This window comes from Phocoena phocoena, chromosome 2 (genome assembly GCF_963924675.1).
Source record: "Phocoena phocoena chromosome 2, mPhoPho1.1, whole genome shotgun sequence".
In the NCBI taxonomy this organism is placed as follows: domain Eukaryota; kingdom Metazoa; phylum Chordata; class Mammalia; order Artiodactyla; family Phocoenidae; genus Phocoena; species Phocoena phocoena.
The window spans coordinates 11,794,453-11,818,034 of record NC_089220.1 but is presented as its reverse complement, the minus strand read 5'-3'; the positions used below and the strand labels follow the sequence as shown (position 1 = coordinate 11,818,034).

Below are 23,582 nucleotides of genomic sequence, written 5' to 3'. Positions count from 1 at the left end.
AGCATACCTTGAGCTTAAACAGTGCCTGGGACATAAACAACACTTAGTAGATGCCTGTGACTACTTACCTGAATAGAGAAAAAGCCACTGTCATCCATATTTCCAGAAGGCTGCTGTTTAATTTGGATAGGTAGTTGGGACAGGGGTTGAGAGTGGGAAGAGAAGGACAGTCATTAGTGTGCATATTTAAAGTAACATCTTGTGCATTCCCATCTACAAAGTCGAGAGCCAATTTATAATTAACAAGTCAGATCCCCATAGGAAGAGTGGTTCATCCTTTTCTAAACAGCACCCACATTTCTTTAAGAAGTGTGATTTAGTGAGTTTAAAATCAGTACCTGCAAAAATGTGCGATAGTCTTCACTAGTAACTCCTCCTTCTGCCATTCTCATCCTCTCTTCCTCATCTAGCTGGTGTGCAATTGAAGATAATTCCACAGGGCTGAAGTATTCTCCTTGTAACAGGTTATTCAAGCAATGCTGAGCACAAAGTGAACCTTCTTGCTAATATTTCCAAAAGAAAAAATTCAAATGGGATTTGTAAAACAGATTTGTACAGTATCTTCCCCGAAACAGAAATTTAATCATTAACACAGCCAAACCGAACATTTTTAGCTTTAGACAAGCATGATTAACACAGGTACATGCATTTTCATTTGTTAACATTTATTTTATAATTCTACCATTAATGAAACTACAATTATTTAGCTATATGATCAAAAATTTAAGAATGATTTATACTAAACAAACATCATCTGTCAAATACACCAAATCCCATTTTTATTAAAAACTACTCTATTATAATAAAAGTTTAGCCTCCTTTGTTTTCAGTGGCTAAAATAAATACATTTTTGGAGATTCCATGGTAAATTACTAATGCTGAAAGGGAATTTTACTCCCTAGAACATTTGTTCTTTTAACAAGATAATCTCTAATCCATCTAAATGTTCGTTCATGGAATTTCAAATCCGTGAACAGATGAAGAATCTCAAGAATTGATATAGTAAGAAAAATTCTGTTCCATGTTTATGAAGACTTACAGCTACAGAGCCAAGGTTCTCTTCAAGAACCTGCAGATAATGTACACAGTTTTGGTGCATGAGCAAAACTGTCCAAAAACCACCCCTGGAGTTCACTTCTGGACAAACAGCAAGGGGGCTGCATCCAAGCTCAGTTCTCCAATTGGGAACTGGGATCACTGGCTTCCTGTTATGGGGGTGGGGAGAAAACAACTTCCCACAGGCCCTTCACGGGCTGGGCAGCTGGCTTTCTCACACAACTGGCACCCCAAACCTAAATCCAGGCTTCCTCCAACTAAGCAGACTGTGTATCACCCCTCTCCCCTCAACACTATTGCTTTCCTGTTTCCCTATAAGAAGGGAGACTAATGGGTGGGTGAGGTCCCTCCCAATGAACCCAACCCCGGGTTGGTCTCTCTGTTGTATGATGGCAGATGGGAGAACACCTTCTTCTCCTGCTAACTCTGGCCCTCTAAGTTCTCCATTTCCCCAGTCAAGTCTGTTCATTAACCCAACCTGTCTGACATCCTGCAGTTTGTTTCGAGCTATGTCACACAATAGGTCAGACCCCAAAGACCAACACCTTGCAAGATACATCTTTTTCCTGAGTTAATTTTCTAGGAACAAAATTCCGCTTCTGAAAAAGATACAGGATATATGTATATAATGGAATAGGAATGCTGCACTGAGACAGTCTGAGTGTGAGAAAGGGGGCTGAGACAAGTTTATCTTCATATTTTTGTATAGAGTAAGTAACTTGAAGTAAAGAAGACACTATCCATCCCTCAAGTCATAACTACGATGGTGAGAGAGTACTTGTCTCCACTTCTTTTTTCTTTTACTGTATTCCTCCTCCCAGAAAGCCAGTCTCACTGAACAATATAATGTGAATTGGAGGGATACACAGATGTCTACTTATATTCTATTGAAAAGTGGGCAAGACAAACAAGAACTCACAAGGGGATAGCCAAATGGATAAAAAACACAGAGGGGGGCTCAACTTCATTAACCATCAGAGAAACCTATATTAAAACTACCAGTGTGTTACTACTACACACTCCAGAATGGCTAAAATGTTGGAGACGATTAGAGACATCAAAACTATTATATACTACTGATGGAAGTGTAAATTAGTTTAACCACTTCGGAAAACTATTTGAAATATCTACTACAGCTTAACATCTACCTACCCTATGATCTAGCAATCCCACCACTAGGTACATAACATAAGCAACAGAAATGTAAACCTGTGTTCATCAGAAGACATGTATAAGAACGTTCATAGAAGCACTATTTGTATTGGCCCCCAAGCTGGAAATTACCCAAATGCTCATCACAGTAGAATGGCTAAATTGTGTTCCATTCCCAAAGGACTACTATGCAACAATGACAGTGAGTTAACTACAACTACCTGCAACAATAAGGATGACTCGATCAATGTTAAACAAAAGAAGACAGACTCAAAAGAGTACACTCTGTATGACTGCATTTGCAAAACTTCAAAAACAGACAAAACCAATTAATCGATGACGTTACAAATCAGGGTAGTGGTTACCCTTGCAGGGGTGGAGGGAGAGTTAGTATCCTGGAAGACGAACGATGTAAGGGGCCTTATAAGATGCAGGTAAATGTTCTGTCACTTGATCTAAGTCTTATTTACACACTTGTGTTCACTTCATGAGAATTCATTGAGCTATACTCTTACGATCTGTGTGCGCCTACACGTGTTATCCTTAATAAAAAATTCAAACAACGATAAAAAAGTCTCTACTAAGATACAGCTACTTCACATTAAGAGCTACCTAATACAGTGACCAGACACTGGATTATCTTGGAATTTTCTGTTTGCTGTCAGGCTACATGCTTCAGTTTGGGGCTCTCAGACTATGGTCACCATATGTAATAACATACATAGAAACAGTGAATCCAAATATTTGATTTTAAAATTCTCTCTATAAAAAATTAGCTTTAAAATACAAAAAATAAGCACTTGAAATTAAACCTAATGGAAGTAATACTGTATTGCTTTAGGAAATTATATCAAGTTCTGTACTTCTAAGATGATTTAATAGAAGGAAAGAACAAATTGTACAGTCAAATTTAAATAAAATTATTTTTTAAAGTCACAAGATGAGTCAAATTCTACATGGACCAAAAAAATTGTAAAATGGTCCCATCTAAGATTATGCATTTCCCTGCCTGCCCATCCCACCCCCTAAACTATCCCCAACCACTTCATTCATTCATTCATTCATTCAGCTATGCCGGGTCTTAGTTGCGGCACTCAGGATCTTTGCTGCGGCGTGCGGGCTCTTTAGTTGCGGCATGCAGAATCTTTTTAGTTGAGGCATGTGGAATCTTTAGTTGCAACACGTGGGATCTTTTGGTTGTGGCATGCAGGCTCTTAGTTGCGGGATCTAGTTCCCTGACCAGGGATCAAACCTCGGCCCCCTGCATTGGGAGCATGGAGTCTTAACCACTGGCCCACGAGGGAAGTCCCCACAACCATTTCTTTTCTTTTTTTTTTAATTTAGTAATTTATTTATTTATTTTTGGCTGCACTGGGTCTTCGTTACTGTGTGCGGGCTTTCTCTAGTTGCAGCGAGCGGGGGCTACTCTTCGTTGCCGTGCGCGGGCTTCTCATTGTGGTGGCTTGTCTTTGTTGCGGAGCATGGGTTCTAGGTGCACAGGCTTCAGTAGTTGTGGCGTGTGGGCTCCACAGTTGTGGCTTGCGGACTTCTAGAGCGCAGGCTCAGTAGTTGTGGCCCACGGGCTTAGTTGCTCCGTGGCATGTGGGATCTTCCAGGACCAGGGCTCGAACCAGCGTCCCTTGTATTGGCAGGTGGATTCTTCACCGTGCAACCAGGGAAGTCCCCCAACCACTTCTTTCTCATCAAACTTTAACCAAAGTTGGACAGAAGTTCACTTTGCTATAGTCAAAGTTCAGTGGTATTGAAATTTCATGATTTTAAGCCCAGACTTTATTGTGTTGGGATCCAAGGATGAACAAAATGCATCTTCAGTTTTACCAAGATATCTCACAAAACCACCAAGGGTAACTTCAACCAAATCGTTCCCTCACTGTCCCCAGAGTCTTCAGGACCTCCCTGAAACTAGTTCAAATTCCCAGAGACACTACTGCCTCCAACTGAAACTGGCATAAACCCAAAGGTGTGCTCAGAAATGGCCTAACTGGGGCCACACAATCAACCTAGCAGCACTTGTTCATCTCATCTTAGTAAGAATAAGGTCCCACCCTTATTATGAAGTTCGGCAAGCACGAGCAGCTGAATAACAACAGTGGCCAGCACTTGTCCAGCACTCCGTGCCAAGCAGCGTTCTACGCACTCATAACACTGAGACAGACACTTCAAAACCCTCAAACACAGCGGAAGAAACTGGAGAACAGAGATAACAAGTAACTTGCCCAGGATCATACGGGTAGTAAACGGCAGAGCTGAGATTCAAACCCGGGCAGAGGTTTCAAGTCTGTACTATTACCACTTCCTTAAGCCACTTATTTGGAACTTGGTGATTCTTAAACTTCAAATATCCTGAAGATGGTTAAGAACCACCAATCACAAAAAAAAAAACATAACGAATGTCATAAAGTCAAATCTCAGCATCTTTCCAGTATTTTCACTAATTTTAAATATAATCCCAACAAGTTTGGCTATCATTCACAGCTGTAGACACATGAAAGTACCAATTCAGATGGCACAGTAACCTCACCAAGAGCAGTCAGCAACAGAAGAGATAACAAAAATGACAGAAATCAGGCACCAGAACTAAAAAAAAAAAAAAACCCAAACAACAAAAAACTCCAGCAGTTGGTGGCCATATAGCACTAGGGTTTAAGTTAGGGATTGGCAAACTCTAGCCCTTGGGCCAAATTCAATCTGCCCCAGGAGCTAAGAATGGTTTTTACATTTTTAGATGGTTGGGAAAACACATACACACACACACACACACACAAGAATATGTGAGAACATAAAAGACCTGCAAAGTCTAAAATATTTACAGAAGGACTTCCCTGGTGGCGCAGTGGTTAAGAATCTGCCTGCCAACGCAGGGGACATGGGTTTGATCCCTGGTCTGGGACAATCCCACATGCCACAGAGCATCTAAGCCCATGCACCACAACTACTGAGCCTGCGCTCTAGAGCCTACGATTCACAACTACCGAGCCTTCGAGCCACAACTACCAAGCCCGCACGCCACAACTACTGAAGCCTGTGAGCCTAGAGCCCATGCTCCGCAACAAGAGAAGCCACTGCAATGAGAAGCCAACACACCACAACGAAGAGTGGCCCCCACTCACTGCAACTAGAGAAAGCCCGCACCGCAATGAAGACCCAATGTAGCCCAAAAAAATCCTATTTTAAAAAACAAAATATTTACAGAAAAACTTGTTTACTTTAGATAAATAGCACCATATACATCTTAGATGCTCAAGGAACACTCTTGATTCATTCGAATATTTATTGAGCACCTGCTATGTGCCAGGCACTGGGGATATATCAATAAACAACTGTTGAGTTTACATTTTAATTTAACAAAGGGCACTCCAAGAGACAATTCTGAAAATGGAGAAACCAAAATTCCAAGAGGAAGTGGTTGCAAAGTCCTTTGTAGTCAGATAACCCTACATGCACAGCTTCCCTAGGGCCAAAGTTGGTTCTCCGGCTCTCCAAACCCAGGACCTAGAGTTAAATGTATGTGGAGGAGGGGAAGGGAGTGCTCCGGAAAATGTCATGTTGAGCTCAAACATTCCCAGAATGGACAGTGTATGAGATGGACAATGGGCCCTATGGTTACAGGTGCTTTCCATACCATTGAAATATGCCTGAAGAACTTTAAGTCTTCATTTGCTAAGTACCTGTAAGTTGATAAGGGTAAATGTGTTCTTGAAGTAGGTTTAAGTCTACATTCACGCTGTTAATTCAGAGTGACTGCTTTCAGGTAAGCAGATTTTCATTAGGCTAGCATCCAGCTTCTTTTTTTTTTTTTTTTTTTCCGGTACGCGGGCCTCTCACTGTTGTGGCCTCTCCTGTTGCGGAGCACAGGCTCCGGACGCACAGGCTCAGCGGCCATGACTCACGGGCCCAGCCGCTCCGCGGCATGTGGGATCTTCCTGGACAGGGGCACGAACCTGTGTCCCCTGCATTGGCAGGCGGACTCTCAACCACTGCGCCACCAGGGAAGCCCATCCAGCTTCTTTTGATCCCATGGTTAAGCAGCTACCTTCACTGAACTCTATCCAAACTAGGTACCATTCATTATTGTTAAAAATATATATTGTATAATTCTCAGGAAGTGATGTGCACAAATTTAAAATCTTCAGTGTTGAACCATCTGGTCCTACAGCAAAGCCTTTGAAAATCAGTCATAAAAATATGCCCACTCGAGGTTCTCTTCATCCAATCTCCGTAGCCAAGCAGCTAAATTTCTCTTGTCCAGGATTCATATAACATGTCAGTCAAGTCAAAAGATTGGTGATAACCATACCACTGAGTCCTTCCTCACCCACACATAAAAACTGGTCTATTCTAGTACCAAACTTTCTGAAATGTTTTCTATAAAGAAAAGCATTCCGTAATAATTTGGTTAGATTTCTACTGCACTTCCTTTGTCTTTGATTGCTTTATCTGATTGCTGTGTGTGTATTTTTAAATGGACAAGTATTTAACAAAACAAAACCCCTTCGCTCCCACTAAATAACAGCCTCACCAGCAACCCTTTCTAAATACGAAACTATTATGAAACAAGATAGGTGACAAAGTTGTCCTGAGGAAGGTTTCACTCACACCCAAATGGTTTGGTAACTGCGAGGAAAGACGAGTTTCTCCACATGCCACAAACATTATCTTCAAGCGCATGGTCATGGAAGAATCAAAGCAAAACAGGCTAGGCAGACAAAAACAAAATTACTCCTGCCCACTCTTAATACCTAATAAGAAAGCTGGCCTCCTGATCCGGAAAGATGCCACTACCAAAAGAAACGAAACCCAAACATCTCATAACAAAAACTCTTGTGACGACTTCCCAGTTCAGGGGCGCACTGGGTTTCCTACTTCACTTCCCTAAGGGTCACGCCCTCCGTGGGACGAGCCAAGGTCCCTGCCCCCGGGATGCTCACGGACCCAGTGCAGAAGGATCTGAGTGTATGAGAAATTCCAATTTAGAGTTGAGGAGCCCAGAGAAGGAAAAGTTAATTCTTCCAACGGGTAGGACTGGGAGAGTGGGGTGAAGTTGGGAAGGGTAGAGGGACGTGTCCAAGAGGTGACTAGCTAGAACCTAGGGAGAGTGGGGGAGAGGAACTGGAGGACTCCCACGGAAAGTGGTGAGAAAGCGCGGAAGCCACCTCCTCTCTCGTGCCGCCGGCCCTGCCCTTATTCCCTGCGGGCTTCCCAGACATCCCCGGCCCGGGTCTCCTCCGGCTCCTTCGGGCACGGGCCTTAGGGTGCAATGGGGGCATCGGTGAAACTCCCCTCCAGGTGAAGCTCCTCCCGCCCGGCGAGATCGGGATGGGGGCATCTCGGGCCTCACCCAGCTCCCCGGGAGGCAGCGATGCCGCGCCCCACGCCCGCCACCGCGCTGCAGACAGCTCCCCACCGAACGCGGACACTCACTTTTTCATGGAAGATGGACTCCATGTTTATTTGTCTGGAGCCAACGGCCCCCGCGCCGAACCAACCCCCTCCAGCTCCGCCCCCAGCCCGACCCCTCCACCCACCATGCCCCGCCCCGCCTCGTGCCACCCCCGCCCACGTGTCTCGTGTAGACCAATCACCCCCGAGAATGCGAGTCACGTGGATCGAAGAGGCGTGAACGCCGGGGCGGTAAACTCAGGGGCACGTGACCTTTGTAGCGCGTCCTCCCATCTCCTGTTGTCCCCCCGGCTGGAGGATGATGCAGCGCCCCCTGCCGTGTGGAGGATCATCTCCGCTTCCCACTCATTGCGGTGGATTCTTAGGCTTCAGGGGGATTGGATAAGGACCACCCGAATTCTCTGTTCTTTTTGTTTTCTATTTTACCTTGTACTTTCTTTTTATCACATTTGCATACAATTATTTAATATCTTTCTCCTCCTCCTGCGCAGAAATTCTCATTACATCCCTGAATACTGAGCACTTGTGTAAAAATAAGAGTTAATATTTACGTAGGGCTTACTGTCGGTGGGCACTCTTGTAAGTGCTTTGCATATATTAACGAATTTAATACAGCAAACTTTGATGTAGGCGTTATTATCCTTATTTTATACATGAGGAAGCTGAGGCATGAAGAGATTAAGAACAGCACAACTAGATAGGTAGACAGATAGTTTGGCTGTAGAACAGAGAGCTGTTGGCGTAAAAAAGGGAACTGAAACCACAGGAGTGGATATAATCATCTTGGGGAAAAGGAAGAGACTGAGAAGAGGATCTCACAGAGCCCAGAGGGTAGAGAAGGCATAGCCTAGGAGAAGGGAGGAAAAGCAGGAAGGTGTAACCTATGGAAGCCCCAGGAAGGAAATGTTTCAAGGAGCAGTCAGTGTCAGTTGCTGCCCAGAGGTCCAGCAACATAAGGACTTACAAGAGCCAACTGAACTGTGTTGCTATGGAGACCACTGGTGACCTTGGTGAGTGCAGGTCCAGAGGGACAGAAGGGGCAGTGAGAGGGAAGGAAAGGAGACCGCCAGCGAGGACCAGGTTCTCAAGGGGAGGATTCAGTAACCATTTATCCAGTGTCTCTGCATATACAGTCCTGTATTGGAAATACAGTCCTGTATTGGAAATAGTCTGTGTTCTTAAGAAATTGTGGCCTAACTGGGGAAAGAAACCATGGTCTCATGAAGCAAAAAATATGCAAACCAGTTTTTCTGATTTTTTTTTTTTTTAAAGAAAATGTGTCTGTATAGAGAAGCATGTATTTCTTTTTTCATGCATCTGCATTACAAATCTCTGGAAGAATATACAGAAAACCCAGAGGTTACATGTTTGAGTGGTAAGGGAACTAAGGCAAATGGGGAAAGAGTGGGAGGGAGACTTTTCACTGTATACAATTTTGGTCTTTTTTTTTTTTAATAAATTTATTTATTTATTTGGCTGCGTTGGGTCTTTGTTGCTGTGCGTAGGCTTTCTCTCGTTGCGGCGAGCGGGGGCTACTCTTTGTTGCTGTGTGTGGGCTTCCGGGCTTCTCATTGTGGTGGCTTCTCTTTGTTGCGGAGCACAGGTAGGCATGCGGGCTACAGTAGTTGTGGCACGTGGGCTCAGTAGTTGTGGCTCACAGGCTCTAGAGTGCGGGCTCAGTAGTTGTGGTGCATGGGCTTAGTTGCTCCGCAGCATGTGGAATCTTCCTGGACCAGGCCTCGAACCCGTGTCCCCTGCTTTGGCATGTGGATTCTTAACCACTGCACCACCAGGGAAGTCCCTAGTCTTCTTTTTTTGAGCTAATTAATGTATTACTAATTCAGAAAAAAATACATGATTTTATTCATTTCCTGAGGCTGCTGTAGCAAATTACCACAAACTTGGTGACTTAAAACAACAAAATTTATTTTCTTATTCTTCTTGCAGCCAGAAGTCTGAAACCAGGGTGTCAGCAGGGCCATGCTCTTTCCAAAGCCTCTAGTGGAGAATCCTTTCTTGCTTCTTTCAGCTTCTGGTGGCTCCTGGTGTTCTTAGCTTGTGGCACCCTAACTCCAGTTTCTGCCTCTTTCTTTACATGGCCTTCTTCCTTCTGTGTCTGTTTGTGTCCTCTCCCCTTATAAAACACCAGTCATTGGATTTAGATTCCATCCTAATCCAGAGTAATTTCATGTTGAGATACTTAACTAAATACATAAGCAAAGACTGTTTCCAAATAAGGTCTTTGGTTCTGGGTGGACTTGAATTTTGGAGCGTAATGATCCAACTCTCTACAGTGACTAATTGCTTATTAGGATGTAAATGACCCCAAAGGACCTTATAGTTTTGTTCATTTAGCATGTAGAACAGTGCTTGGCAATATTTAGTAATGTTGAATTACTACTAATTGTTTCGTTAGGCCTTCCGACCTATCGAGTATGTGATTAATAGCAAGCATCATAAAATGAAAAGATCAGTGCCTGGAAGTCAGAATGCAAATTCTGGGTGTGGCTTTGTCCCTGAAGCCATGTGTGAGTTGGGTATTAGATTTGTTGCATTTCCTATTCTGATAACTCCACTTGATATTCGGCACATCCCAAACTTGAACTTGATAAGTTAACTCGTATTGTTCATCAAAACTCAATGACCGGGTTTCCCTGGTGGCGCAGTGGTTGAGAGTCTGCCTGCCGATGCAGGGGACGCGGGTTCATGCCCCGGTCCGGGAAGATCCCACACGCCGCGGAGCAGCTGGGCCCGTGAGCCATGGCCGCTGGGCCTGCGCGTCCTGAGCCTGTGCTCCGTAGCAGGAGAGGCTGCAGCGGTGAGAGGCCCGCGTACGGCAAAAAAAAAAAACAAAAAAAACAACAACTCAATGACCACACTCTCCAGGAAGCATCCCCGGCTCTTCAACTAACTTAAAAGTTCCTGTCCCTCCTCTGAGCTCCTGTATGTGCCTGTATCTTACTTGGTACCTTTTACATAGTATCATAACAGTTGGTTTGACCATACATCTTTGCCAATTCCCTATAAATGTCTTGATGGCAGGGCCCATGTCTTATTTGACTTTGTATATCTTGTAGTCAATGCCTTTCAAATGAATTAGTGAAGCTAGCATCTGAGAATCATTCTTGATTCTTTTCCCCCCATTCTTCCACTTCACATTTTGTTCCAATCAGTCCTCATATGTGCATGTTCATGGCTCTTTCCTGTTTGCTTTGCTACTGCTTAGCCTCCTTGGTCTCTTGTGTATTCCAGGTCCAGGATCTCTGAATTGGTCTTCTGATTCCAGCTTCAGTATGATTAATTCATAGTGCTGTCAGTGATCTTTCAAAAATGCAAACCTCACCAGTTTATCTTTGTCTTAACAAATGGAATGTTACTACGTATCAGGCACTGGGACTATAACCATGAGAGAGACAAACAGTCCAACTTTCACAGAGCTTATATTGGGGGGGATCCTTAAATAATTACACGATATTACTCTATTTGAAACGTTTCAGTGGCTTCCTGTTGCTGGATTAAAAGGTTCTTTGTGCTCTAGACCTGTCTGGCTTTATCTCCTGGGATTCCCTCTGCTCCAGTCACACCAGCTTCCCTTGACTACCGGAAAGTCCTCTGAAGAAAAGTCGTTTGTGCCACCACTATACCTTGCACCTGCCTACATTAAAACCCTCATTACAACACACTGGACTTACTACTTTATATGCCAGTGGACTACCAGCTTTTGAGGGTCAAAGGAGTCTTACTCTTTATAACAAGGGTTGGTGCAAAGAAGTGAATAAATGTACAAATTTTGGGGGCACAGACAAGTATTACAATAGTTCAGTAGGAGACAGTGATTACTGAGCCAATCAAGGAGTTCCTGGAGACAGAGGACATAAAATAGATGCACTTCCAGGAGACTTCTATTTCACCTTGGACAGTTCAACTCATCTCTAAATCTACCTCATTGAAATTTTATGTTAACAAGCAAGATGGCACTAAGTTATATCTATCTTCTTGAACATGGTCTCTTTTAAACTGGCCTAAATTTTGTTACCCCAAATAGTTTAACAGAATTTCAAACAACTGAGATTTTAAAATTTATGTGTGTCATCTTAAATGTCCTGAGTTCTGAAAAGAATCAGTGATAAGGGAGTATCATTTCATTGTAATTTCACTCCTCCTAAATTCAAGCTTACCTGAAACAGAATTTGCTTTCCAAGAAGAGGTAGTTGAATATAACAGATGACTTATGTACATACCCAAGAAACCATCACCATAATCAAGAAAATGATTACTCCAGCCCCCTCCTGGACCACTCCCTGGCAACCACTGATCTGCTTTGTTACTATAGTTTGCAGTTTCTAACATTTTATATAAGTGGAATCACATAGTGTGTGCTTTTTGTCTGGCTTCTTTCATTCAGGATAATTAATTTGGAATTCATCTATGTTGTATCAATAGATCATTTCTTTTTATTGCCGAGTAGTAATATTCCATTATATGGATTTAATACAATTTATCTATCCCTGTGTTGATGGACATTTGGGTTGTCTCTAATTTTTGGCTATTACAAGTAGAGCTGCTATGAACTTTCATGTAGATATCTTTGTGTGGACATATGCTTTCTTTTGGCATATATGCAGTTCTTTGAGGTAAATACCTCAGAATGGAATGGCTGGGTCGTATGGTAGGTGCATGTTTAGCTTGAAACTGCTAAACTGATTTCCAAAGCGGTGCAACTTCTGGCAGCTACATTTTCCATTCCTGCCAGCAGGGTGTAAGTTCCAGTTGCTCCACACCCTTGCCAACACTTGGTAAGATCAGTCTCCTTAATTTTAACCATTCTGATAGGTGTGTAGTGGTTTCTCATTGTGGTTTTAATTTGCATTTCTCTAGTGACTTCTGATTTGAGCATCTTTTCACGTGCTTATATGCCATTCTCATATGCCTTTTTTGGTGAAGTGTCTGTTAAAATCTTTTGCTTTTTAAAAATCGGGTTGTCTTATTAGTAAGTTATGAGTTTACATATTCTAAATATAAGTTCTTTGTTGTGTGGATGTTTTGCAAATATTTTCTCCTAGTCTATGGCTGCATTTTCATTCCCTTGTGTTTTTTGAAGAAGTTTTTAATTTTGATAAAGTACAATGTCTTGGTTTTTAAAACTGGTTCATGCTTTATGTATTGTATTTAAGAAATCTTTGCTAAATTCAAGGTCACTAAAATTTTCAGCTATTGATTTCTGCCAAATAAAATCCTAGCATCATCCTCTTAGAGTGCCTTTGAAGAACATGTTTGAAAAAATTTTTCTGAAAAATTGAGCCATATGATTCAGTGATTATTTTTTTAATTACTGTCTGTTATTTGAAATGGGAAAGATTATTTCAGCACAAAAAGAATCACACTTCAAATTAAGTAATGAATGTGTTTTTATTTCTCTTATAATTTAAAAACTGTGAACATTCTGTAATTCAGCAGCAGCCTTTACTTCCAGGTGACTTCTTCACTGGGTCTTAATTCCCTGCATGGAAAGAAAAAAAAGGAAGAAAAAGCAAAAGTGTAAATAAAACTTTTACAAGAGGATAAAAGGGAAAGTCAGAAGAATATGGATCCAGTATTTTATATTGTATTAAACTGACCCATTTAAAGGTTTTTATTAGATTCAACATATTCATTCTATTCTCTCATGATTTTAAACTTTTACCATCTCTTCATTTTTCCAGATTAAAGAACTGTAATTTCTTAGTCTATCTTTATATGAAAGCAATTATCCTCTCAGTGAGTTCATTTAATGTTTTTTATATTCTTTCTAGCTCACTTTATCTTTCTTGAAATCCCTGGCTGGAACCTCCTCTACACAACGCCTTTGGCTGCTGCTTGGTTCTCTTGTCCCTTGAGCTTCCTCCTGCCTGGCTGCACAGTCAGTGGCAGACACCCTGTCTTGCTAACTCTAACTCTGGTGCCATCTCCAGAGACACAGTGGGACCAGGCAGCTGCCAGTTGCTATTTGATCACCCAACCACCATGTCTAAAGGTCTCAACCAGTGTTGCTGAGAACACAGCACCAAGCAACAATTAGTGCCATTGTTTTCAGCTACATCATGGCCTAAGTAAGACAGTGTATGATCATATATGTTAAAGTACATAGAGGAGGCTTTGGCAAGCTGGTTTAAGACTGTTTCTGGGTTAAAATGTACTCTGACTTAAAAAAAAAGACTTTCAAAGATGTGAAATAGCCTGTTCAGAAACTAAAGACTTATTTACATTCCCAAAGTAATCATAGAGTTTTGTCTAAGGATTAAGCAACAAACAAGACTACAAAATAATATCACTTAAAACTAAATCCTCAGGGGGGAACATTACCCCTCCTGTTTATTTTGGCACAAATGACATTAAGAAGAATACTTCTAAAACCTGACTGTTGGTTTAATAAAAAAATACAAAAACCAACCTTTTATATAACAGACTCTTGTTCCGGAAGGCAATTAGCTTTTCATCATTCTTTCTGTCTAGGTAACATCCAACGACAAATCCCACAGGGACAAGTATATGTACCCAGTGGTCACGCACAATCTGAAGTAAGTTCATCATGAATGCTATAAAAAAAAATGACCAGAAATATAACTGCCTTTGAAGTATCTTTTAAATCACATCTGAAACAGGAAGGATATAGATGTTAAAAGCATAATAAGCCTCTTTATATTTGTTTGGCATCAGAATGTAGTATACTACTTAAAATCTACTTGATGAAGATTATGAAAGTACAATGATTAGTATAAAAATTATACTGCACTGAAGTCAATTTACTACCTTTTATTTCTAGCTCCACCAGTGATCTAACACAGGAATGGAGAGAGTATTAAAAAAATTCTACCTGCAAAAGCTGAGTATTTGCACCCTCCTAGTATTGACTTAGAACCTTTACATTTGTAAAATATTTTTAGAACCTCTTACAGTGTTAAACCAAATATAATAGTATTTTGTCAGAAGCAGAATTCTTTCAAGCTGTAATTATTGAAAACTATTATTTTAAAACTAATTTTTGAAAGGAAATGAAAACATATGAGAAATTTAAAAAAAATCATATTGAATAATGTCACAACAGATCTGAATATCAATTAAATGACTCTACAAAACATATGGGGACAGAGGAACTTACTTTTGTAGAATGACTACTAGGTACCAGAGCCATCATATAGTCCAATATATAACACGAAATATTGTTATCCTTATTTTACAGGTAAGAATACAGTTTAACCCAAATAGGTATTACGTGTAGATCTGGAATTCAAACTCAGGTTCATTCCAAAGCTCTAGCTCCTTCTATCATATCCAAATGCCTCTTGTAGAGAACCTTCCCCTAATTGATATTTATGGTACTTAAGACTTTTTAAGTGTTAAGAAGAGCTTCTAAAAGGCAGAAGAGGAGGACTTCTTCATAGAAGATCTAGAAGTCATTATATGGAAAATGAATTTGCAGTAATTCAATAAAAACACAGTTGAATCATCAATTTTCTGTAAAAATTTGTATCTAAAGATGAAATAAAAATACATATGTATGTACATGAATCTATAATAAATAAATCCTATGTTATGGCTGAGAAGACAGGACAACATCATAGAAAGATAATACATTACTGCTAACAAAAGGGCTTAGCACTGAACCCTGCTAGGATTATGTAGACTGGATTCCTGCTGCTCCTTCTAGGATACTGGTTCTCACACACATTCTAATTCTTTATTTCACAAGCTTTACTATCTAAAGGCACTGGGTTAGGAAATAGACATGAAGTTAAGTCACACAATTACTACATACTGTCTTTCACAGAGTGTAATATTACACACAGCAGATTCCAGTCTGAATATCACTGATCTAGAAAATTATGATGTAAGTAAATGAGATGTTTGAAATAACTCCCCAGCTGATTTGCTGCAAATAGTTCTTGGACATATAAATGTAAATGTAACCAATCTTACCTTATTCCTAGAATATGGTGGTTCTCTTAGCATTGTACGTTCCCTAAGTAGCATTATTTGCATTGAGATCCTTAAATACTGTTTGATAAACATTTAGGTACTTTTTGTGATTCCGATCAAGTTAGCCACTTGTTTTATAAACTTGAGCCAGTCAAGTATGGGAATAACAATGCACGCCTTCATCAAATGATGTAACCTGGAAAGCACTAAACTACAAAATACTAGACAATATAGGTGTCTAGAGAAGTCTGGGGGTCATCTATTCTCCCACCTGTCCTTATTAGGTTTCTCAAGTTTCTTAAGAGGTGTCAATTCTAACACTCAGCACAGCTGACTGTAAGATAACTGTATTTAACCAACAAAAAAAGTAATTGCTGACTCTCAGCCCGAGACTTTTTAAATAAGCCCATGGCCACCTGTGGGCTATAAGCCATTACTGTTGGCACTCCTCTAACAGGGCCAGAAGGCAATTCTGTCTGGCTTTACTCTAAGCAGAAGAGATGAGCCAAGACCTTGAGACTCCTGCTGTACACAGGCTCTCACAGAGACTCTACAGGATTCAACTACCATGATGGAAGCCTGATTCCATCCCAAAGACATAAATGGCAAATCTTAGCCCCACAGGCGTTTCATATTACAACTGTACAATCTACTACTAAATGGACTTTGGGACCCAGCGGCACTCAGCATAGTTTGTCCTGCGTATGTCACTGCGAAGACAAAGGGATGACCAGGGAAGACAAAGACTGATGGACGTAAAAAGTGAGCAAGAATGATTCCCTAGAGAAAGGATAGGAGGGGGCACGTAGACAGGCTCCTGATCACCGGCTCAAGACAGTAAAATGGCTTCATCTGACGGGCAAAGGGCTGCAAGCACCTGGGACAATCTCTAATGAGACAGGTCTAGGCTTGGATAAAGAGTGACATCCACATGGGTGCCCTCAACGTCACTGTACATATTATTAGTGTCTTCTTTATATGAAGACCTCTCAAGAAAAATTTTCTTTTTACTTCGGAACTGGGGAGTAGCTATGCTATTCTTGAAACAAAACAAAACAAACTCGTTTTTATCTAATGGACTTAGGGAATTGAGTAACGGATGATGTATCCTTTGATACCAAAATGATCCAAAATTTTTTCCCTACCTTTAGAAAGAGCTGACTCTTAGAGTACTCTCTGTAAGGCATGGTTCTTAATGCTTTTCACAATCACCAATTCATGTAATCCTCACAGTACTATACATGTATTAACTAATACAATGTCCCCAATGCAGTAGGAATATTTTTTTCAGATGAGGAAATCCAGGGACAATCAACTTGCCTAAGGTCACAGATGCAGTAAGTGGCAGACGGGTATTAAAACCCAGGCAGTCTGGATCCTTGGTCCAAGCTCATTGGTGCTTTACTGTCTCTTACAGTAAGTATAAAGGTCAACATTTACTTTCGGCTTTATCTCGTTTTTCCTAATAAGGACATAACTTGGAGATATCATGAGTTTGGTTCCAGACCACCGCGATAAAGCGAATATAACATAGAGATAAAGCGAGTCACAAGAATTTTTTGGTTTCCCAGTGCACATGAAAATTAGGTTTACACTAGCGTCTATTTTAAGTGTGCAATAGCATTATGTCTAAAAATACAATGTACATACCTTAACTAAAAAACACATTATCGTTAAAAAATGCTAACCAACATCTGACAATGCAGGGTTGCCACACACCTTCAGTTTGTTAAAAAAGCATTATCTGTGAAGCGCGATAAAATTTGATATGCCTGTATTACCTTTTCTTCAACCCAATTTTCTTCCGCTTAACTTCTAAAAAGAAAATTGTATGTAGTGTGCATTTTTGTAAGCCCCTCTGAATTCACGCTGGAATAATATAGACAACTAGACATTAAAAAAATAAATTCTACTCTAATTAGTCCCTACAGCACTTTATATGTAGTGATCAAAAAGTGTCGACTTAACCTATAAAAAGCAGTTCTGGATGCATGGAGAAACGGAACTCCTTGAGGTCTGGAACCTCGTCTTAATGACGTATACGCCCGAAAAATCAAACATAAGTATTACTTTTTTAAAAATTAAGTTTTGAAAAAGTGTGTATTTTGTGGAATGGTCGGCTCAAGACGGTTGGAGACTTAGAAGAGAGCAAGGTTAGCTTCCAATCCTGAATAACGAGGAAGGCAGAACTCTGAAACTTGGACCAATCGGAGATGCTCGCGAAGAAGCAGTCCCTTCCCCGCTGCAGCCTAGGAGCCGTGAACCTAAAGATATTTTTCAGTTAGGGCAGCCTCTACCCGTTCCCAAAGGCGCCAGGCGGGAACCGTGAGCGCAGCCGCCCACATCAAAGCAATCCCTATTTCCTCGCCTTTCCCTCTCTCCTTCGCTGGAAGCCTCGGGAAGGTGGGCCGCTGCAGTCACGGGGAGGCCCAGACCACCCCCACCCGCAGGTGCACACCGCCGCTGACGGCTTTCCTAGAGGTGCACCCTCCCCGCCTGAACAAAGGGGACTCTCGCTGCCTCGACCTCCCGAGACCCCAGACCCACCTGAAGCCTCGAGAACAACAACGAGACCACGACCTAGGGCGGCGGTGAGCCCAGCCACCAGCGCCGGCGGAAGCTGCGGCCTCGGTACCCACCATTCGCCGCGCCCGCTCGAAGGGAGGGGTGGCTCCGATAAATTATTCCTCTTCTTCCTTCACTGCTTGACTCTTCTCATCATTTTTTTAGTTTCAACACATTGTAAATTCTTTAAAAATAAAACTTCGGCCCCAGGTGACGAGACTCGGTGTAAATGCCACCTCCTTCCTCCAGCTTAGTCCCTCCCACCCCCGAAGATGGTATCACCCTGGGTTTCCCCGCCTCCGCGGATCGCCTCCAGTTTCAAAATGGCGGCCGCCATTGAGGGGCTTCTGCTGCCTGATCGTCACTGGCGTTGCTGAGCCAACCTCATCTTTTCTCGCTCTTGAACCTGGATGCGACTAAGGGTTGGGAAGGGCAGTGGACGGCGTTGGGGGAGGACTGACGAGGCAAGTGGGGGCGGAAGAAAGCAGTGCGCCTTTGGATGGGGGAGGGAACGTCTCGGCCCTCGGGGAGAGCCTGGCTCCGACTCCGACCCGGTCTCCGCCGCGGACGTTCCTCCAGGGTTGCGGGTGCGACTGTCCTGGTAGTTTCTGGCAGAAGTGTTCAGCAAGGGAAAGAGAGTGACTTCTCCAAGTGTCTAAAGCTCTCGGTCTTTTGTGGCAGTTCCTACGATTCACTCCCAGACTCTCCTTTCCTCCTTTTTGCTGTTTCCCTCCGGCCTTTCAGTCTCTCGTCGCTGGAGGAGTTAATCCGACGCCAGCTTTGGCTTCTTAGCATTGTGGCTACCTTGTTCTCAGCTTCCTCGCTCGGGGTCTTCCCGTCATTTCGGGTTGATAGATCACGAGACTACTGGGCACAAAGTAGGCGTTCTTTTTAGTTAATCGACTCCAGAGACCTTTAAGACATTACAGTGCTTCGTTAAAACAGCCTCGGCCCTCCGCACCCCCCCGCCCCAGCATCTCCTTTGAGCGCTTCCAGCATCATTACTCTATTTACATGCTCTTCAGTAAACAGGAGGTCAGAATAATTTTAACTCCGGCAAGGCTGGCTTCCTGTGACCAGGCGAGCCAGCGTTATCATTGCCCATGCCCTAAGTTTTAATTTTAGAACTCCTTTGACCGTGTTGTGAAACCCGTTCTCTCCCGGAATTGACCAGGAGGAGACTTTTCTCACTTGAGCTCCAGTGCTAACCCAGACTCTTTCATTTTCCCGTAGATTTTGCATGGTTCCCCTCAGTTGTCATCAACATGCACGATCGTTATTGAGAGAGCAATCAACTGATAGATAATTAAGGTGAAATGGTATCCGTCAGAAATCACTGCCCGGAAGGAATTTATAATATGGGGAAGGTTCATTCCTTTCAGTACACATTTATGTTGCTTTGAGCGCTGTGCTTGGTATTGGAGTTAAAAAGATTCACTTTTACTCTTCCCCCATACATTTAACATCCATTCAACATATATTCTTTGTGCCCACTTGTGCTAGCTAAAAATAAATAACATTACCTGGAGACACCAAAATAGCTTTATAAAGGAGTAGATATTTGAGCTGGGTCACGAAGAGTCAAAAGGAATGTACTAAGCTCAAGAGAAGGTCATCCCTGGCTGCCGTACGGAGATGCAGAGACTTGAGAAGTTTTGGCATGCTTAGGGAGAGCGGGAGAATGAATGCGCTTGAGCATGCAGTGTAAGGGCAGTTGGTGAAGCAACAGGGAGATTGAGGTAAACTTGTGAAGGACCTTGCTTTCCAAGGGAAGTGTTTAGATTTTATTCAGTATTTAGCTGGAAGTCAAGGACTGCTTTGCACAAGGAAGGGGCATGAGGAAATTTGTTTTTTAGGGTGGTCTCTCTGATAGCTGTGTGGAAGATCAACTTGGAACAGGAAAACTAGAGGAGAGGAAATTGCAATCATTCAGGTAAGGTCATGAATGCCTCCTTTGAGGCAGGATAGTAAAGGATGTCAGACATTTCTGAAATATCAAATAGGATTCAACTGGTGGCAGCCAAAATGGTGATAAGAGGGTGACTTCAGAATTTTTAGTCTGGGAGACTAAGTGGTTGGTGATACCATTAAATAAAGCCTAAGACATGTACATAAAAATAGTATGGTGCCAACTTGCACTTTAGGAGTGGCAAAGCACAATGCTCTACAGTCCAAAACATTGAGTTTAGATTTTAGAAATCTCTGCTATTACAGTAGCCTCTAGCTACATGTCGCCATTGCACACTTGAAATTGTGGTTAGTTCGAATTGTGACGTGCTGTAATTATAAAATACACACTAGATTTTGAAGGCTCAGTACCAAAAAAAACTCAATAATTTCTTTAATTGTTACATGTCGAGATGATAATATTTTGGATATATTGGGTTAAATAAAAGTAATTTCACCTGTGAAACTTCAATGTGGTTGTGAAAAAGTTTAATTATATATCTGGCTTGCATTATACTTTTGTTGGACAGAGCTGTTCTAATCTAGACTAATGATAGAGGGATTAGTGAGGAGATGGGATTTGAGCTGGGCCTTAAAATGATGATAGTCAATGGTGATGTCAGAGCAGCTTGCCGGCTCCCTCCATTGCCAGTTAAGGCATTCAGGTTCCGCTTTTTCAAGCAGTAGGAAGCCTTCAGAGATTTCTGAGCAAGGGATCCTAAGTGCAGGGGTGTTTTGGAAGATTAATCTGGTAGTAAGGTATACGTTGAGATGAAGGAAGAAAAGGCTGGAGGCAAAGAAACAGAAACCCAAATGTAAGGTAATGAGGCCCTGTATTAAGGTACTTCCAGTAGGAATGGAAAGGGAATGATAAATGTACAAGGCATTCTCAGGGGGAAATAATCAGGAGTTGGTAATAGTCTGTTCAAGAAGTAAAGGAAGGAATAAAACAAGGAGTGTTTCAAGCCTTGGTTATTTAGATAACAATTAAGAAGTCATGTCATAGAGTTATAAGGTACATTTGAGTCTAAAGAAATTTAGTCTCCAAATAGAACCAGCAAAGTTGAAAGGAGGAAGTGTGCTGCTAAATACCTAAATGCTCTCCGTTTTTATCTCCTTGCTTTCTCTATCTTCTTTATCTAATCATGTACCCCAGCTAGTTTTTCTAAAATACAGAACTACCTGTATCACGTCATCTTACTTGATAAGTGATCTTAAAATGTCTCTCTGTTGCCTGTTCTCTGTTCAACAATTAGAACTGGGTCCAAAGTTTCTAAGGCCTTTCATTAGCTGGCCCTTTTCTATTCATTAGGACTTTTCTTTCATTTTTTGCTTATATGAAAGTGTGCCAGGCTACTTTTGTCACTGGTACTCTTAAGTTTTTGTTTTATGCCTTTGATCATGTTATTCCCCTGTTTGAATAGCGTTTTCTCTTTGTCTCTTTCTGCCCACGGCCCACCAGTCCTTACCTATCAAATAATTTATGATCCCACCTCTTTTCTGATTCTCAATAACATAAGCTAATGTCAGTTTTTAAAATCTTATTTCCTAAGCCGCATATTTCAGCCCCTGATTAGAGCCAATTTCATGTTATTTATTTTTGTCTTTTATTATCTTAGTCCTATTTTTTTATGTAAGTTTGGGCTTCCTAAAATCATGACAAATTTATTATTTATTTATTTATTTATTTTTTTGCGGTACGCGGGCCTCTCACTGTTGTGGCCTCTCCCGTTGCGGAGCACAGGCTCCGGACGCGCAGGCTCAGCGGCCATGGCTCACAGGCCTAGCCGCTCCGCGGCATGTGGGATCTTCCTGGACTGGGGCACGAACCCGTGTCCCCTGCATCGGCAGGCGGACTCTCAACCACTGCGCCTCCAGGGAAGCCCGACAAATTTATTTTTTTTAACAAAGAATCATATAGGGACTTCCCTGGTGGGCCAGTGGTTAAGACTCTGCCCTTCCACCACAGCGGGCGCTGGTTCCATCCCTGGTCAGGGAACTAAGATCCTGCATGCCTCGCCACACGGCCAAAAAAAAAAAAAAAAAAGGAGCATATGTTATTCTGTTTGCTCAAGGTCTTCACCTTAGGGCAAGACATAGACGTTAAATACTGTAATTAAAAACAGAAGTAAATCATTATACCGCATTCATGAGACTCTTATTTCTTTATTTTTTAGATTTTAAAGAACTCTTTCTTTGAATTCATGGTGTTTCATCCTATATACGACTGAGATACCAGTAAGTAAAGACTGTCTAATAAAGATACAGCTTTATTATATTACAAGCAATTGTAATAAAAATCTTTTCATCTATTGAAATCTGGATCTATCTGCAAAAAAGTTTTAACATGAGCTCATTCAGTTCTACCTGCAAGAAGCTTTGTATTTTCACTTCATACTCTAAATAAGGAAAGTGGGGGGTAAGGTAGATTTGAGTAGGAAAAGTTTCTCTTAGGCCATTAATATAATTGTGGTACAGGGAGATTCAAGTCCTATCTAAAACTGTACTTATAAGTATTTTTAATTTTTCATCAGATAGAGAATTAGTATCTTTGTATATCTCATACCTTACAAATAGGAACGCACCAAGTCAATATATTTTTAAAAATTAATTAATTAATTAATTTGACTGCGTCAGGTCTTAGTTGCAGCACGCAGGATCTTTGTTGTGGTGCGTGGGCGGGCGCAGGCTTCTCTAGTTGTGCTGCGCGGGCTCCAGAGCGCACAGGCTTCTCTCTAGTTGTGGCACGTGGGCTCATTAGTTAGCGGCACGCAGGCTTAGTTGCCCCGTGGCATGTGGGATGTTAGTTCCCCGACCAGGGACCGAACCTGCGTTCCTTGCATTGGAAGGCGGATTCTTAACCACTGGACCACCAGGGAAGTCCCTAAGTCAATATATTTTTAATTTTAACTTCTTTGTTTCAGTAACTATTTGTTAAACAACCACTACGTGTAAGACGTGCTAAAATAGTAAGGATACAAAAATAGATCAAACCTAGTCCTGGATTCAGAGAGCTCTCCCAAGCCAGAGGAAATACATGTAAATAGGTAGCTGTTAATGGTGTGGTAACAGCATTAAGCTCATTTAATACCAGCCATCTTCATTTATTCATTTAAGAAGCATTTACTGACCACCACTATGTGTTAGGCACCATGGGGTGTTGGAATATAACTATGATCAAAATAGACCAAGTCTCTACTTTCATGGAGTCATTATCCTGTTGTGGAGGTTAAGAGGAGAGAAGAGGATGGACAAAGTGAGTAAGTAAATAAGCAGCAAGTGCAGGTGGGCACTAAGTATTTTGAGGAAAATAGAAGGAAGATACACATTATAGGATGTAACTGAGGTGGGGATGGACTTTAGGGTGGTCAGAAAATGTTTCTGAGAGAATAAATTTGAGGCAGGGAAAATAATAGCTCAAACTAGTTAGAGATCTTGGTGACAGTGGAGATAGAAAGAAATACTTGAGAAATTATTATACTTGA

General features: G+C 41.7%; 3 protein-coding genes across 6 annotated transcripts in view; 1 reads left to right on the top strand and 2 right to left on the bottom strand.

The window, feature by feature from the left end:
• The window catches only part of ATXN3 (ataxin 3), a 31,023-nt gene extending 23,324 nt beyond the window's left edge, over positions 1-7,699 (bottom strand). For 2 of the 4 annotated variants that reach the window (XM_065872174.1, XM_065872175.1), the window contains exons 1-3: positions 7,651-7,674; positions 339-503; positions 69-113 (exon numbers count right to left, since the gene is read on the bottom strand). In XM_065872174.1, coding sequence (XP_065728246.1) covers positions 69-113; positions 339-503; positions 7,651-7,674 — 234 coding nt within the window. Of the gene's footprint in view, positions 1-68; positions 114-338; positions 504-7,650 lie in introns of all 4 variants that reach the window. The other 2 variants (XM_065872171.1, XM_065872172.1) reach the window with 2 other exon arrangements.
• A 5,314-nt stretch (positions 7,700-13,013) lies between these two features.
• On the bottom strand, positions 13,014-18,201 carry NDUFB1 (NADH:ubiquinone oxidoreductase subunit B1). The gene is made up of 3 exons (XM_065871033.1): positions 18,133-18,201; positions 14,060-14,204; positions 13,014-13,129 (listed from the first exon to the last, which is right to left on the bottom strand). Exons 2-3 carry the CDS (start codon positions 14,197-14,199, stop codon positions 13,093-13,095), a joined length of 177 nt encoding a protein of 58 aa, XP_065727105.1. The 5' UTR covers positions 14,200-14,204; positions 18,133-18,201; the 3' UTR covers positions 13,014-13,092.
• CPSF2 (cleavage and polyadenylation specific factor 2) overlaps positions 18,014-23,582 on the top strand; it is a 30,199-nt gene continuing 24,630 nt past the window's right edge. The window contains exons 1-2 of the mRNA XM_065871032.1: positions 18,014-18,614; positions 22,275-22,335. The gene's annotated coding sequence lies outside the window, so the exon portion shown is untranslated. The remainder of the gene's footprint in view (positions 18,615-22,274; positions 22,336-23,582) is intronic.